The 16,754-nt window shown below is 33.9% G+C and overlaps 1 protein-coding gene across 50 annotated transcripts in view; it reads left to right on the top strand.

The window, feature by feature from the left end:
- LOC114334985 (mucin-5AC-like) overlaps positions 1-16,754 on the top strand; it is a 159,161-nt gene that overhangs the window by 101,053 nt on the left and 41,354 nt on the right. For all 50 annotated transcript variants that reach the window (XM_050650619.1, XM_050650637.1, XM_050650659.1 and 47 more), the window contains 9 exons: positions 4,761-4,971; positions 7,207-7,453; positions 9,225-9,546; positions 9,621-9,881; positions 12,714-12,896; positions 12,960-13,245; positions 13,357-13,540; positions 15,996-16,101; positions 16,208-16,607. In XM_050650619.1, the coding sequence (XP_050506576.1) occupies positions 4,761-4,971; positions 7,207-7,453; positions 9,225-9,546; positions 9,621-9,881; positions 12,714-12,896; positions 12,960-13,245; positions 13,357-13,540; positions 15,996-16,101; positions 16,208-16,607 (2,200 nt within the window). The remainder of the gene's footprint in view (positions 1-4,760; positions 4,972-7,206; positions 7,454-9,224; positions 9,547-9,620; positions 9,882-12,713; positions 12,897-12,959; positions 13,246-13,356; positions 13,541-15,995; positions 16,102-16,207; positions 16,608-16,754) is intronic.

The following is a 16,754-nucleotide window of genomic DNA, read 5'->3' as shown; positions in this document are numbered from 1 at the left end:
TTATAATTTGTTACACTTTTATCAAAAATATTATATTCATAGTTAGATTTGAATAGTCCTTAGGAGGTGTGATCATAAATATAATTAATGAATAAGAGAACTTAAGTAATAAAAAAATATAACTGATGTGCTTCATGACTATCGCAGCTTTAACTTTTTTTATCATTTAACACATTACAATTTTATTGTTACCTTTATTTCATCGTCAGTACATGTATTATACAGGGTGTATATTGTTACCTTTATTTCATCGTCAGTACATGTATTATACAGGGTGTATAATACATGTATTATATATAGGGTGGAAGGCACTTATGAAATAAAATTATTTCTGTGCTTGTTTTAAAAAATTTTAAAAAACGCTGAAACCCGTTCATTTTTATATATAAATGTAGGCTTTTTAAACCTAAATTTAAATTTAAACAGGGTGATTCACGCAAGCCTGGTATAGTTCATAAGCTTTATTTTTAATGAAACACCCTATATATTTTTATATTATTAAAAGCTACTTAACAGCCTGATTTCAACGACCCATTGGTGTATTATGAATAATACAGGGTGAAATTTTTATGGAAACCACTTATGGAGTAAAATTGTTTGTGTCCTTATTTTAGAAAATTATAAAAAACGCTAGGATACGTCAACTTTTAAATTTAGATATGCTCTCTTTAAACATTAATTAAAATATACGGGGTGATCCACACAAGTCTATCATAGTCCATGATCTTTAATTGTAATGAAACAACCTGCATATTTTTATGTTTTTCGAATTTGCTAAATAACTTCATCACAAAAAAGTGTATTGTATAGGGCCTATTATGAATAATACAAGATGAAATTTTAAAATTATATAGGTTAAATTTTCGTCAAGATATTAAATAGGTACCTACATAAAATTTTGAAATTATCTAATAATTTATCATACTTTAAATAATAGTAAAGTATGTATATAATAATGGTATTTTAGCTAAATAAAGACATATATTTTCTAAACTAAGTATAAATAATATTTATTTTTTTTTTGGTTTTGTATCTTTAATGTCTTGACGAAATTTATGAATAATTTAAAAATTTCACCTTTTCAAAATTTCACCTTGTATTATTCATAATGAACCCGAATAATACATTTTTTTGAGATGAAGTTATAAAGTAGCTTCCAAGCACATAAAAATATACAGGGTGATCCATTAAAACTAATGATCATGGATTATGATGTACTTGCGTAAATCACCCTGTAAATTTAAATCTATGTTTGTAAAGCGCCCATTTAAATTAAAAAGTTGACCTGTTCCGGCATTTTTTATAATTTTTAAAATAAGGACACAAACAATTTTATTCCATAAGTGGATTCCATAGTCAATAATTTCAAAATTTCATCCTGTATTGTTCATAATTCACCCTACATGATATAGTTAGTTGAAATCAGGTTGTTAAGCAGCTTTTAAAAATATAAAAATATACAGGGTGTTCTATTAAAAATAAAGCTTTTGGACTCTGTTTGACTTTTATGAATCACCCTGTAAATTTAAATTTGTGTTTAAAAAGTGTAGATATTTATTTTAGTCTGGGCTGATTATCGGAGAACAGGCCATTTTTGGAAAAAGTTATTTACCAGCAATTTTATTGCTGGAATCGAATTATAAGATTCTATATATTAATAATATAGTTATGCAAAGTCCTCAGATAGTGTGCTACTTTTTTTATAAACAAAATGGCGCACTAAAATCGTGTTTTTTTCAATTATTGCTCTATAACTCCAAAGATTTTAACTTTACAACAAAAACACTCAAATAAAAATTCACCGTGATTAAATTCTGCATAGAGACGTGTTTTTCCCGATCTGCTCCGACAAAAATTTTCCTCGGAAAATGCGGGTTTTCCCAACAACATCTTTAATGTTCAAATAAAGTTTTAGATAAGTAATTATCTACCAATAATTAAATAATTTGGTGACTTAAAAGCCTTCTTGGTTTAGATTATAGTTCCAGAAGCTGGTGAAAATTAAATGAATATTTTAGCCACAATTCAATGGTAAATTAATAATTTATGGTCGCAATAATATCCAAAATAATTACGATACACTGCTTAAACTTTGAAATCTTATAAAGATGATATGCCTATTTAACATTTTATCGACAAAATATAAATTTTTTATTTTTTTGCATAATCTTTAAATGTTAAAAAAAATAGTTATAAACAAATTAACGTTTCTCAGAAAGTTTTTATTATATTATAATTTAAAAAAAATAGCTAAAATGCGCATTTCAAATATCTTGAAAATGAATGCTTTAAAACTTTTTTGCAACCATTTGCAAAAAAGTTATGAAACAGAAAAATTAACATACGATTACTACGGTGTTTATAATTTTTTTTAGTTCTTTCAAAGCGTAGAAGTGAGTTTAAAGTACAAGCTAATTATTTACAAAAAAATATCGATTATAAGTTTAATGGTTATATTTTAATTAAAGATTATAAATATATTTTTTTGTCATTTACACGCGCGAAAGTAGAATAATACAGTACTGTAGCTAAAATTTTCACTCGGAGCGACGACCGGTGGCCGCGCGACGTACACTTTTAATAAATAATGTATGCTGCGTGTCAGTCGCTTCGAGTGAACATTTTAGCTCCGACTCTGTATCAGGCCTACTTTTGCGCTAAAAATTACAAAAAAAGTATTTTTAATCTTTGATTAAAATATAACCATTGCACTAATTTTTGACATTCTTTGTGAGTAATTAGATTGTACCATAGACTCACTTTTAAGCTTTGAAACAATTAAAACATTTTATAAACAACGGAGAAATCGTATATTTACTTTTCTGTTTCATAACTTTCTTGGAAATGGTTGGAAAAATTTTTTAAAGCATTCATTTTCAAGACCTATGAAATACGCATTTTAAATATTTTTAAAATTAGAATATAATAAACAATTTCTTAGAAATGTTAATTTGTTTATAACAATTTTTTTAAACATTTAAAGATTATGCAAAAAAATGAAAAATTTATATTTTGTCGACAAAATATTAAATAGGCATCACACCTTTATAATCTTGCTAAGTTTGATCAACGTCTCATGATTATTTTGGTTGTTATTGCGACTGTAAATTGTTAATTAACAATTGAATTGTTGCTAAAGTATTCGTTTCATTTTCACCGGCTTCTGAATTTATAATCTATACCAAGAAAGCTTTTATTTCACCAAGCTATATAATTATTGATAAATAATTGCTGGCCCAAAAAAATTATTTGAAAATTCGAGATTTTGTTGGAAAAATTCACATTTTCCGAGGAAAATTTTCGTCAAAGCAAATCGGGAAAAACCTGCCTCTATGTAGGTGAATTTTTATTTGAGTGTTTTTGGTGTAAAGGTAAAATCTTCGGAGTTATAGAGCAATAATTGAAAAAAATACGATTTGTCGGCGCCATTTTGTTTATAAAAAAAGTAGCACACTATCTGCGGACTTTGCATACCTACCTATAATAATAATATATAGGATCTTATAATTCGATTCCAGCAATAAAATTGCTAGTAAATAACCTTTCTTTGTACTTTACTAATTAGACCAGCGTATTATAACTATTTTTTTTTTCAAAATTTAAAGATTATGCAAAAAAAGAAAAATTTATATTTTGTCGATAAAATGTTAAATTAGCATCTCATCTTTATAATCTTTATAAGTTTGATCAATGTATCATGATTATTTTGGTTATTATTGAGATCATAAATTGTTAATTAACAATTGAATTGTTGCTAAAATATTCGTTTAATTTTCACCGACTTCTGGAATTACAATATATAACAAGAATGCTTTGATGTCACTAAGTTATTTAATTATTGATTAATAATTACTTACCTAAAACTTTATTTGAAAATTAGAGTTTTTGTTAGGAAAACGCGCATTTTCCGAGAAAAATTTTCTTTGGAGCACATCGTGAAAAACATATCTCTATGCAGAATTTAATTACGGTGAATTTTTATTTGGGTGTTTTTGTTGTAAAGTTAAAATCTTCGGAGTTATAGAGCAATAATTGAAAAAAATACGATTTGTCGGCGCCATTTTGTTTATAAAAAAAGTAGCACACTATCTGCGGACTTTGCATACCTATATTATTAATATATAGGATCTTATAATTCGATTCCAGGAATAAAATTGCTGGTAAATAACTTTTCCATGAATTTTGCTAATTAGCCCAGAGTATTTAAAAATCGACGAGTATCAGCGTTTTTTATAATTTTTCGAAACAAGGACAGAAATCATTTTATTCTACAAGTGCCTTCCACACTGTATAATTAGACGTATGTTGCCTAATAATAAAAAAATCATGTTTCCGATTGATTTTTATTATTAGAATATGTTCTCAATAATTATATTTAATCATACTAAAGAAAACAGCACTTCTAGAAAGTTTCACAACTGATATTAAAAGCTAAAATCTCCAAATCATAATGGCAATGCATTCGAAATTTAAAGGATCTACTCACAACGTGACGTCATGCGCGACCTGAACGAAATTAGGAACGCTCCATATCATATCTTGGGTTATTGTATCATGCCGTCCATCCACCTCAGCTTTGGTCTACCCCGTCTTCTCATTCCCACGGGTTGCGCTGTTAGAATCTTTTTTATCTTCGTTTAGATCTGCCTTCTTAAAAGTGTGTTCTAAAAGGGTCATGAATAGCTTTGGTGAGATGGTATCTCCTTAGGTCGTACTCCTCGCTGTATTAAATATATTAAATATTAATTACTTTTTTACAGGAAAACTTAGAAGGTTCACCAAAATGTGATAGGGATATGGTTGTTGACATCCAATGCAGAACAGTTAGAGACGGTACATTATCCTACATAGTTGCTCAGGAAACTGGACTTGATATCGAATGTTCTCTACAAAATGGTTTGATTTGCAAAACTACTGGAAATAGTATTATGTTGTGTCCAGACTTTGAAGTTCGCGTGAAATGTCAATGTGGTAAGTTATTTTGATTTTTTGCAATCTTGAATATAGGTGGATTCATCAATCAGCCAATCGCGTCCACTGTCGGACATAGGCCTCCCTCAGTTCTTTCCAGTGTTCTCTACACTGACCCGCTTGTAGACAGTTTCCTGATACTCTTTTTATGTCATCGGTCTATCTAGTCGGTGGTCGTCCTCGGCTTCTTTTATAGTTTCTGGGCCTCCATTCCATGATTCGTCTTGCCCACTGTCCATCTCGTGTTCTAGTTAAGTGCCCTACCCAGATCCACTTAAACGTCGTGATTCTTTCGATGACGTCTTGAATTCCTGATCTTTGTCTGATTTGTTGGTTTGTTATGTGGTCTCGAAGGCTCACGTCCAGCATTGCACATTCCATGGCTCGTTGGGTAACTCTGAGTTTATTTGCTGATTTTTGCGTCAGTGTTAAAGTTTCTGCTCCATAAGTTTTACGGGCAAAACACATTGGTTATAAACCTTTAGCAAAAGACACATAGGAATTGAACTTGTTAGAATATGGCTTAGTTTGCCAATTGCAGCCCCTATGCAGGCATATTCGTCAGTGTATTTCATATGTTTGATTGTCTCTGCTTATTTTGATCTCGTGTCCCAGCTATTTGTGTCTGTTTGTAATATGATATTATTATCAATAGTTATATTTCCACTCATTATAAAATTTGTCATAAGTTTATTTTTCTCAAAGTTTATGTTTAATCCTTATCTCTCAGAGAGAGTTTTAAGCGAAGGTATCATATAAACTGTATCTTGTAAACTGCAAAATCACCTGCAAACCTCAGATGATTTAATCTTTCTCCATCTATATTGATGCCCATATCTTGCCATTATATATACGAGCTATACGCTCCCGAGGAAGCTAGAGCTGTTTTCACTTGAAGATCCTTTTTGTGTGGGATCACCCCATTCTGAGTTTGGTTTTACAGTTGCTGGTGTGACTTCGCTATTTCCACTACCTTTTTCCATTCTTCACTCTCCTTGATTTTCCTTCCTATATTTCTAATCTCCATACTTCTTAAGTCTTCTTCCACTTGTTGTCTCCATCTGAGTTTAGGTCTGTCTCTGGTTCTTGTACCTGGTGGTATCCATCTTGCCATTGAGTGTTTTTAAATATTTACTTTAAAGCTGCCCTGATAGGATGATTAATATTTAAAGTAATGATTTACATCTTACTTTATTTGTCAAAGGGGTACTAACTTTGATAAAACATGGCAAAAATGGTAAACAAAAGTGGTTTATATAAATATGTAAGAAATGGGAAAGAATGTAAGATAGTAAGATGGTGGGGAAAGCTTGTAGAACTGGTAAAAAAGTGTTAAGAACTGGGACACATGTATGAAAAAAGGGGAAAACTGTAAAAATTCCAACTTCAATTAACAAAACGTTACAATTACTTCAACATTTTGTTTCTTCATAGTACTATTTGTTTTTGTTTTCCCATTTATTAAATTTTTTTATTAATCCTTTATATTGGTATATATTATGTATAACTATTTTACATCAACGTGGAATGAAGTAAACACTTCTGTTGTATATAGGTATATGAATTTATTAAAATTCTTAAAATTTATCCACAAGGGAGTGGAATTACAAAACGTTTTCGGTCAAACTGACCATCATCAGTGTTAACGTCCAGTGTAAAAGTAATTGTAACTAGCCACTTCAATAGGTGTAAAAACCTCTAAATAACATGATTTCTACATTATATGCTATACATATAGTAGTCGACATTAAGTCGATGTCTTAAGATTATGAATATCACATGTGGATGTATGTCATCCTTGCTCGGAAATTGCACAAGGTTGTTGTGATCAGGTGAGAGGTTTACAACCAACACCTGATGCAATTTCCGAGCAAGGATGACATACATCCACATGTGATATTCATAATCTTAAGACATCGACTTTAATGTCGACTACTATATAGCATATAATGTAGCAATAATGTTATTTAGAGGTTTTTACACCTATAGAAGTGGCTAGTTACAATTAATTGTACACTGGACGTTTACACTGATGATGGTCATTTTGACCGAAAACGTTTTGTACTTCCACTCCCTTGTGGATAAATTTTAAGAATTTTAATAAATTCATATACCTATATACAACAGAAGTGTTTACTTCATTCCACGTTGTTTTATCGAAGGTATACAGCCAACTACAGGGTTTACCCATTTTAAAGTTTTTATTTTACATCACTGCACATTCTATTATTTCAGAATTCGCCACAACTGCTACGCCACCTACAACGTTATCAGAAATAACTGAACCTCCATTCGTTACCAAGAAGAAGACTACTGCTGGTGCATACACCACACCTTCAACTACACTCAGTGAAGTCACCGAAGAATTCGTAAGCAAAAGAGAACGCACAGACGCTCAAACGCCCGGAACTGTCACTACACCCGCCGGAACATCATACGCTACACCAAGCGTTACACCACCAAGTGAATGTGCTAAAGACAGGTAGAGTTTTTACTTACATACTTATCCTTGTACAATATTTACTCTTTCATTATTACATATACAGCATGTCCACTGCTGGATAATTTTCCGTCTGTTTCGGTCTTGTATATTTTGCATAGGAGTTGATAGTCAAGATGTACGAATCATAGAAAAATTATACAGGCGTCAAACAGCGACAGCTTGCATAAATAAAAAATCAACAGAAATATGCAAAATACAAAGAGGTGTCAGACAGGGTTGTATACTGTCCCCACTGTTATTCAATTTATATTCAGATATAATATTTAAGGAAGCGCTGCATAATTTGGAATGGGGTGTGAAAGTTAATGGAATTCTTACAAATACAATCAGATATGCAGACGATACAGTTATTTTAAGTGATGATATGAATGGATTACAACATCTTTTAAATGCCATTGACACAGTGGGAAGAGAGTTTGGCCTGAACATAAACTGTTCAAAAACAAAATACATGGTATTTCGGTTATATGTTATATAAGATTCACGGTTATATGTTGATGGTCATATAATTCAAAGAGTACCCAGTTTTAAATATCTTGGTTGCCATATTACTGAACAACTAGATCCAGATAAAGAGATAAAATGTAGAATCGAGCGCATGATTAAATGTTACATTTGGTCAGTCCTCTTGTATGGTGTAGAAGCATGGACATTAAAAATATCCACCATTTGTCGTTTGGAGGCCTTTGAAATGTGGCTGCACAGACGTATACTGAAAATACCATGGACGGCTGTGCTGACAAATGTGGCAGTCCTTAAGAGAGCAAATGCTGCCCGCGAGCTGCTTGATAACATCAAATATAGAAAGATGGCCTATTTTGGACACGTAGTAAGGGGAGACTGGTATAATATTTTTCAACTTATTATGATGGGTAAAATCGAAGGACGCAGAGGAATTGGTAGAAAGCAGGCCTCTTGGTTGAAGAATATCCGGGAGTGGACGGGAATAAAGAAAACAGAACACCTATTTAGAATAGCTCGAGACAGAGACAGTTTCGCCATCTTAATCGCCAACGTCAAGGGGACTTGATAGGGCACGTTAAGAAGAAGATATCTTGCATCCAATTCCTATGACAACGTTCTAGATAATCAGTCCAACGTGTTGGTGGATAACCTCTGCTTCGGTAGACATCATCTCTTGGTCTCCATTTCACTATCCGCTTTATCCATCTATTATCTGTCATTCGAGCCACGTGACCTGCCCAGTTCCATTTCAGTGTTGATATTGTCTCTACTACGTCAGCCACTCCTGATCTTTGTCGTAGCTGGCGGTTTGGGATCTTGTCTCGTAGTGAAACGACCAACATAGCCTCCATCGCCTTTTGAGAGACACGGAGCATTTGCACTGTTCTCCTTGTTATGGTCAAAGTTTCCGATCCGTTCGTCAACGCTGGAAAAACACACTGATTAAAGGTTTTTCTTTTAAGGCATATTGGTATGTCGTCAGACGATTTGAAAATATGGTTCAGCTTCTGAAGGCTGCCCAAGTTAGTCTTATACGACGGAGAAGCTCAATTCTTTGGATATCATTTTCTATGCGAATCTTATGACCTAGGTAGTAATAAGCCATTACCTGGTCTATAGATCATGTTCCTAAACATACTCTTTACCTGTCATAAAATGGATATAATATTCTCTTTATGGTTTCCATGTTAGTGGTAACGTTTGCGGCCATATTTTTAGTTTTATTAGGTTACCATACATTTCGCAGCTATTATTGGCATTTTCTTATGATCTATATCTTTTTTAGCTTCGTTCCACTTATCCAAGGTGATTCTCCATTACCTGATGAAGCATTTAGTGCAAGCAGCGTTTTGGAAGATATCTTCGCACCAAACAATGCAAGATTGGACAGCGATGTTAGCGAAACTTCTGGTGGAAGCTGGGCTCCTAGATATACCAACGAGAACCAATTCCTAGAAATCGATCTTGGAAAACAAGAACCCGTTTACGGAGTAATTGTTAAGGGAAGTCCATTATACGACGAATATGTTACAAGCTACAGAGTCTTATACAGTCCAGATGGTCATATCTTCTACTACGTTTTGGATAAGAACACTAAATTGCCAATAGTAAGTACATATAAATACAGTGTTTATTTTCAAAAAAATTCAAGAAAATAGATATTAATCAACATCTCTTTTAGATATTCAGAGGTTCTACCGATGCAACAACTGAAGTCAAACAATTCTTCGACGAGCCTGTTGAAGCAACGAAGATTCGTATTAATCCAAAGACATGGAACAATGGAATCTCTTTAAGAGTTGAACTTGTTGGATGTGGAGAAATGCAAACTTCTACCACTCTAACCGCCAAACCTACTAGACATACCACCAGGCCAACCCATCGCACTAGAAGACCTACCACTCGCCATTCAACCACCACTCATAGACCCACAACCATCATTGTAAGTATTATTCTTAAGGTAAAAAACATTTAGTTATCATAGCAACAAAGAGTAATTTTAGTTAACTTTAGAGAAGTATTATTGTAAATTTATGAAATTCTAATATTAAAAAATTGGAGTATTATTAAGTATACTCTATGTATTTAAAACAGATAAGAGGCAAATAGATTTACAAATGCTTATGCCTAATACCCTTTTTCAGTCAATATCCTTTGTATGCAACCGTGAACAATGGATCGAAATCTTCAAAAAAAAGTAAATTTGCAATTGAAATGTAAATTTGTCAGTAAAAAGTGATAAAGACTCATTCACACACTTCTATATACATCGGTGACTTCAATAGCCACCAAAAAATAGCCACCAAAAATGGGGAGGCACTGGTCTATTGGACCGAAGAGCAAAACACATATCTAGTTTTTGATTCCAAAAACAGAGGAACATTTAAATCCGCTGCATGGAGAAAATAATCTCAAAAGATACCAATAATAGACCCCTAACAGCTGCAAGAAGTGTCATTTGACGACTTCTTGCATACTCAAGATTGTCCTTTGTTTCACCCTCGGAATATTAATTCCAATACCTAATTAGATCATATCCTCGACCTAGGTTGAATCTTGGTAGAGCGAACTGGAAGAATTTCTCTAAACATCTAGACCACACCTTGAGCTAGATCCACCCAATCAGCATAAATTACGAAAAATTTGTGGGTGTAGTAACAAGCGCTGCAAAGCAAGCAATCCCTGGTCCCTAGGGGTGTGAAGATGGGGAGTGGTATTTACCCTTGGTATGGAGTTGGTCAGCAGGAATACACTTATTTACCTATCAGTACTTTATTGGTTGTTAATTACAGTTGTTTAATATGGATAGTACTCATCTGATGACGGCAATGATTATATACTACTCTAGGTGGCAGGCAACCCCAAACCTAACTGAATCTCTGAATGTCAACTTTGTATATACTTATGATATAATATGTTTATTGCTTACTCAGCAGAAGTCACCGTGTCATCAAAATGCGGGCCTCACATTCGTGGTATACATTGATCGTCTGTTTGTTATTTAATATTCTATATAAACAATATCGTAATGAAGTATTTCGTATTTTTTAAAAGCATTTTAGAATTATCTGAATATTGAGTTAAGATGTGGTACAGGGGGTATCGCACAGAAAATGTGCCGGGATGGACTGAAACATGTGAAGACTATATAATATTATACGAGCAGTTTCCCGAAAGTAATGACAGAGAGATAGTCGACGAGTTCTTACAAAACATCGATACAGCTAGATGCCAATAATTGCGATAGACTGTCGAAAACTTGACTTCAAAAAATCAAGCCGGTATGTATTGTCTCTGTTATAGGGCCGTAACTGCCATTAGGGCAACCGGGGCAGCGCTCCAGGGCCCCCAGCCAAAGGGGCCCCGCAGGGGCTACTTTTTCTTTGACTGTGCATAAATTTGAACGAGGAATATAAAAATATGTATTTTAAAAGCCGATCCCAACGAAATATTTTCAACTGACACAATTTTAACAAGATCTTACAGGGGCACCCTAGTCCTCAACATAAAGTTTTAATTTTTCGCTGGGAAAATTAGTATTTTTGACTAAAATGCAAATTGGAACAGAAGAGGGGCCCCTGAGGCCTGGGCGAAGCTGGGGCCCCTGAGACCTTAACATAAAAATTTTAATTATTACTTAGGAAATTAGTTATTTCCGCGTAATAAAAGCTAAAATGCCATTGGAAGAGGGGACCCGGGCTAAGCTACAACAAGTCCAGGAAGAGATGTTGCAGGGGAGTATTTAATCGCCCATACCATATAACATTTTTGTTTCAGATTTGCCAACAGATGTATATATAAAGATGTTATATTGATGGGACTTACAAAATTATTTAGCTTAAAATAAGGTGATTTCAAAATTTTTTTTGTGTTGGTCTAAAATAGCAATATAAAGATACAAGAAATGTCAGTCATGGCATGCATTAAAATGCGTTTTCAAGGGGTTAAATGTCACAACATTTTTCCAGAATCCCCCCTTCCGCTGGGGATAAACCTCCCAGGCCCCCTGGTAGAGGGCTCCCAGATGACGTTTGCCCCGGGCCCCCAACATCGTAGTTACGGCCCTGCTCTGTTATGAAAAATAGGAGAAGCTAAACAACTGAAATCCAGAGAGGATAAAATGTCTCCTAGAAAGGTTGCCTCTCATATAGTATCTCTATCCAGAGCTCCACAAGGCCGAACACATACTACCAAGGTGAAAAGAGACTTAAACATTAAATTAAATAGTATTAAATATTAAAACAAATGAACAGAATGAATATTCGACAATATTTATTATTTGTGAAATTACACATGCGCTGAAGGAAATGAATGAAACCAATTAAATCACCTGGATTTGATGGTTTCCATTCTAAGTTCCTGGTACAAGTTCACATTGATTGGGATTTGATGATTCCTGCAAAATAGATCACCAAATATCCAAATGTTGGCCACAAGCTTGCAGGAATAAACCTATTAGCTTAAAGCTCGATTGGAAGGTCAAAAAAACTTCTTAAGTCATATTGTTACTATGAATGAAACTTACCAACATGTCTATGACACAAAAAAAGAGCAGTCCATAGAAGAAAGATAGGTAGGTACTCTGATTCTCAAAAACTTAAGAAATTTCGTATTTTAAAATATGCTGGTAAAGTTCTTGCTTCGAGTAATTGCTGCTCGGCATTAGTGAGTAATCTATGAGAAAATAATATAAGATAAGAATATGTCATTCTTATAAAAAAAATGCAATGCTTCTTATATTTGCATACATTAAAATATTTCATTATAATTTTAGGTTCACACTACAGTAGCCCCACAGATTTGTGACGATCCTATGGGTCTCTCTGAAGGCAACCTATCCCTTTCCCAAATTTCAGTAAGTTCTTCTGTCGATGTCAGACACGACAAAGCCAGTCTGCCACTCAACAGTGAATCTGCTTGGCAGCCACTCACCAACTCACCTACCGAATGGATAGTGGTAAGTAAACGTTAATATTGCAAAACTGAATTGAGCTAATCGTTTTGTATTTTGCTATTTTAGGTTGACTTCTTGGAACCAAGAGAATTAACTGGTTTGACCACCAAGGGAGGACCAGATGGTTGGGTTGAAAATTACGTTGTTGAATATTCCCACGATGGAATAAACTGGAACAAGGTTATGTATGAACAAAAAGAACGAATCTTCCCTGGAAACTTCAACCAGAACCTTCCTCAAGTAAACTACTTTGAATTACCAATCATGGCTAGATACTTAAAGGTCATTCCTAAGAAATGGAAGAACACAATTCAGATGAGACTTGAAGTACAAGGCTGCTATCTCCCATACCGTAAGTGCAAGTTTTGGTACCAATACTATTAGCATTTAATCTGTTTATAAAACTTAAGTATTTGCTAAAGACCAATTGAGCAAAATCAATATACCTACCTTAACTTTTTAGCTACTACTACCCCCGAGGAAGTCACACCATCAACTACTACCACTGCATACGAGTGTAACTATTGTCCTGGAGTAATCGATACCAATGTTGAACTTGACGTTTGCAAATGCTTACCAACCAAATACTGGGATGGACAGAGATGCGTTGATAGACCTGAATGTCCTTGCGTAGTTGGAGTTGTCAAGTAAGTACATAATTTTAGTATTATCATCATTGGTTATACAAATACAATCCTTGGTTGTTAAATTGTGTACTCTTAACACTCCTTCCTTCCTTCCTAAGTCTTCCTTCACACAGTCCTTAAATCGTCCTATGAGCCTGCCTCTTCTTATCAATCATTCTTTCATTGGTTGTAAGAATAAAGCATTAATATTAAAGTTTTGCGAACTATATATTTTAGGTGAGGTTTGCTGGTTCAAACGGGAATTTATAAGGGTTTATATCAGGGCCGTGCCGTGCTATGATGCGGTGAGGCAGTCGAATCAAGCGGCATCATAAGAGGGGCGGCATAATCAGTAAAATCAAAATACAAATTGAACCATTCAATAATTAAAAATATTTATATAGGACCAAGTGTCAGCCGAAAGTATAAATATTATATATACCTACAATGTTTATCTATTTCTATAATTTCTTTGTTATTTCGACATTGAGGTATACAATTTATGGATTTATGTTGAGCGCTCATCAAAGGAATTACGACCATTTAAGGGGCGGCATTTCGAAGACTTGCATCATATTGAAAATATGTACCGAACGGCCCTGCTTTATATCAACAGACAATATTATAAATAAGTTTATAAAACTCTTACCAATACTTCATTAAATTTCCACTGCTCGCGTTTTTTACACACGTGTACCAGTTCGGCAGTTCGCTCGCGTGGTGACTACACACGTGTCTCGCATTTTTTTTTCTAAACAGGTGTATCAGTTCACTCACGTTTTGACTACCTACGGATTCGTGCACTATTAAACCTTATTCATGGATTCACGAGTACCGTGTCGAAGTATTGTCTTAAATTATGGCACAGAGAACAAGAGCGTTTGTTTCGCGTTAATGTGACCCACGTAGAAAGGGGCAAAACAATATATTTGTGTGACGCACGGGGGTAGCACAAGCTATCCGTACGCCTTGGGTAATAGCACCAAAAAGAGCGAATTACTAATCACAATGTTCGTTTCGTACTGAGATTTAGCAAAAAAGAAAGGTCCACTTATCTTTTCCTTCAAGCGAAGAAGGATGTGATGAGAATTGTCCTGTGTGCATGTGACGGGTGCTGATGTCGACAGGTGTTTAAAGAGGAGTTGTCTGTTGTACTAGAAGAGAGCGTTTTCTCTCTCGTAAAAATGTCCAAGTAATTATTATCTGTTTGGGTAGGGATGGAATTACGGTAATATTGGACAGGACTGACTTAAAAACTATTTAAAATTAAGGGTTGTAATTACGAATTTAATACAGTAAAAAAATATAACATTATTTTTTACATGTGAAAAATTGAATATTGATTATATAAATGGGTTTCGGTGACTATATCTTGTTCATTCCTTCTATGAGGTCTAGCCACAGCAGCGTGTGTCTTTTGACGGACTTAGTAAGATCAGATTTACTATCAAAGCAGTAAAATTCAAGGCGCCTGTGCCATAATCCGTTTTCTTCACGGGTTTATAAATATGTCTGAGGATTTTGCTTTTAGACATCCCAATTCTTTTCGTTTTTTGAAACTATTTTAATCTAAAATTTGCTTTATTTGTCATATATATTCGTTTATTAATGTCTGCATTTATTTACTACATTATTCTGATTTATTCTGTGAGCCTAGATAGATTTGTCCAGGGACGGCTTTTTTCTTGCATTTATGTGGATGTTTACACTTCTATTAATAATGGTTCTTTTGTTGTTATTCTAGATTCTTTAACAGATTTTTCTAAAGCAAAGTTAAAAGAGATTCTTGATACTCCGTTTTGCATTATAACCTTACACTCGAATTGTGAGAGGGTTTATTTCACTAATTTTACTAATTTTACTTGTTGAATTTCACCATGGCTTCGTATAGATAATTTCTTTCTAGACTTCATAAGCACGTCTAAAATCTAAAGACAGATGGTGAGTGTCAATTCTATAATCATATTTTTGCCAAAGCTTGTCTTAAAAAGAATTTTTTGATGGAACGTTAATATTTCATTGCGAAACTCACACTGGTATTTGCCTATTATGTTTCCACGATATCCCGATAATCTATCGGGACCACTTTTAAAAGCATAATTTCTCTGTTGACTCAGATGGTTTGATCTCCTTTCTTGTGAATATTAACAATTATACCTGCGTTCCAGTCCTCTGGTAGTTCTGCCCCCCTATATGTATATACAATACGTTAGATTTTTGCGCCATGTTCTAAAAGCTCAGAAGAAATGCCAACTGTTCCAGGAGCTTAGTTTTATTAAATTGTTTTACTGCTGTAATGACTTTTTTCTCTATTGGGATGTTATCTTTCTCTCTTTTTTCGTCAATGCATTCAACAGATATCAATATAATTGTAATTATCAAATAAATATAGAATTTTATACTGGTCCTAAATAATGTTTAAAATTGTAGTTTAAAACTTAAGTATACTCTTTATTTACAATAAACTTTATTCCAGATATCCTGTTGGAGCAGTATTTGAAAAAGAAGATTGTTCAGAATGTGTCTGTAAACTTGGTGGAGTTGAATACTGTGAACCAAAGAAATGTCAACCTTGTGGACCGGTAATTATTGTTTAATTATATTATAAAATAAAGTCTTAAAAAATATTTTTATCTCAATATGAGTGTGATTAAAACATATAACTTAAATTTGCCTTTAACATTGCAGTTCATGAGAAGCACAGTAACAGCAACATGTGCCTGCACCTGCAAGTTCTGCGAAGAAGGAACAACTCTTTGCCCAACTAGTAACATCTGTATCAATTCAACGCTATGGTGCAACGGTGTCGTAGATTGTCCTGATGATGAAGTAAACTGCGGCTCAACTATTCCTGAAGTAAGTTCAGCTCTTCCAGAAGAGACTACAACACCAGGCTTGGAAACTAGTCCAACACCACAAGAAGTCACTACTAAACCTACTGAAGCTACAAGACCAACAAGTAGGCCCGAAGTTTCTACTCCTCAACCTACCACCCAAACTAGTGCACCTGAAACTCAAAGTACCACAGTTTCTGTATTCACCACTAACGCTCCTTTGACCACCACCAACGAACCTACTACACCCAAAGGTAACGAGATTGTTTCATTTTTCTTAAAGTCAATGGCGTTCATAGAAGCACTAATATTTCTGGTCAAACCTGCAAACAGGTGTATGTTCTCAAAACAATTGATAGTGTGTAAAAATTTTTTATTAAAATTAGCTGAGTACTTTCAGC

This window comes from Diabrotica virgifera, chromosome 5, assembly GCF_917563875.1.
Source record: "Diabrotica virgifera virgifera chromosome 5, PGI_DIABVI_V3a".
Taxonomy (NCBI): Eukaryota; Metazoa; Arthropoda; class Insecta; order Coleoptera; family Chrysomelidae; genus Diabrotica; species Diabrotica virgifera.
This window is presented reverse-complemented; position numbering and strand designations above follow the sequence as displayed.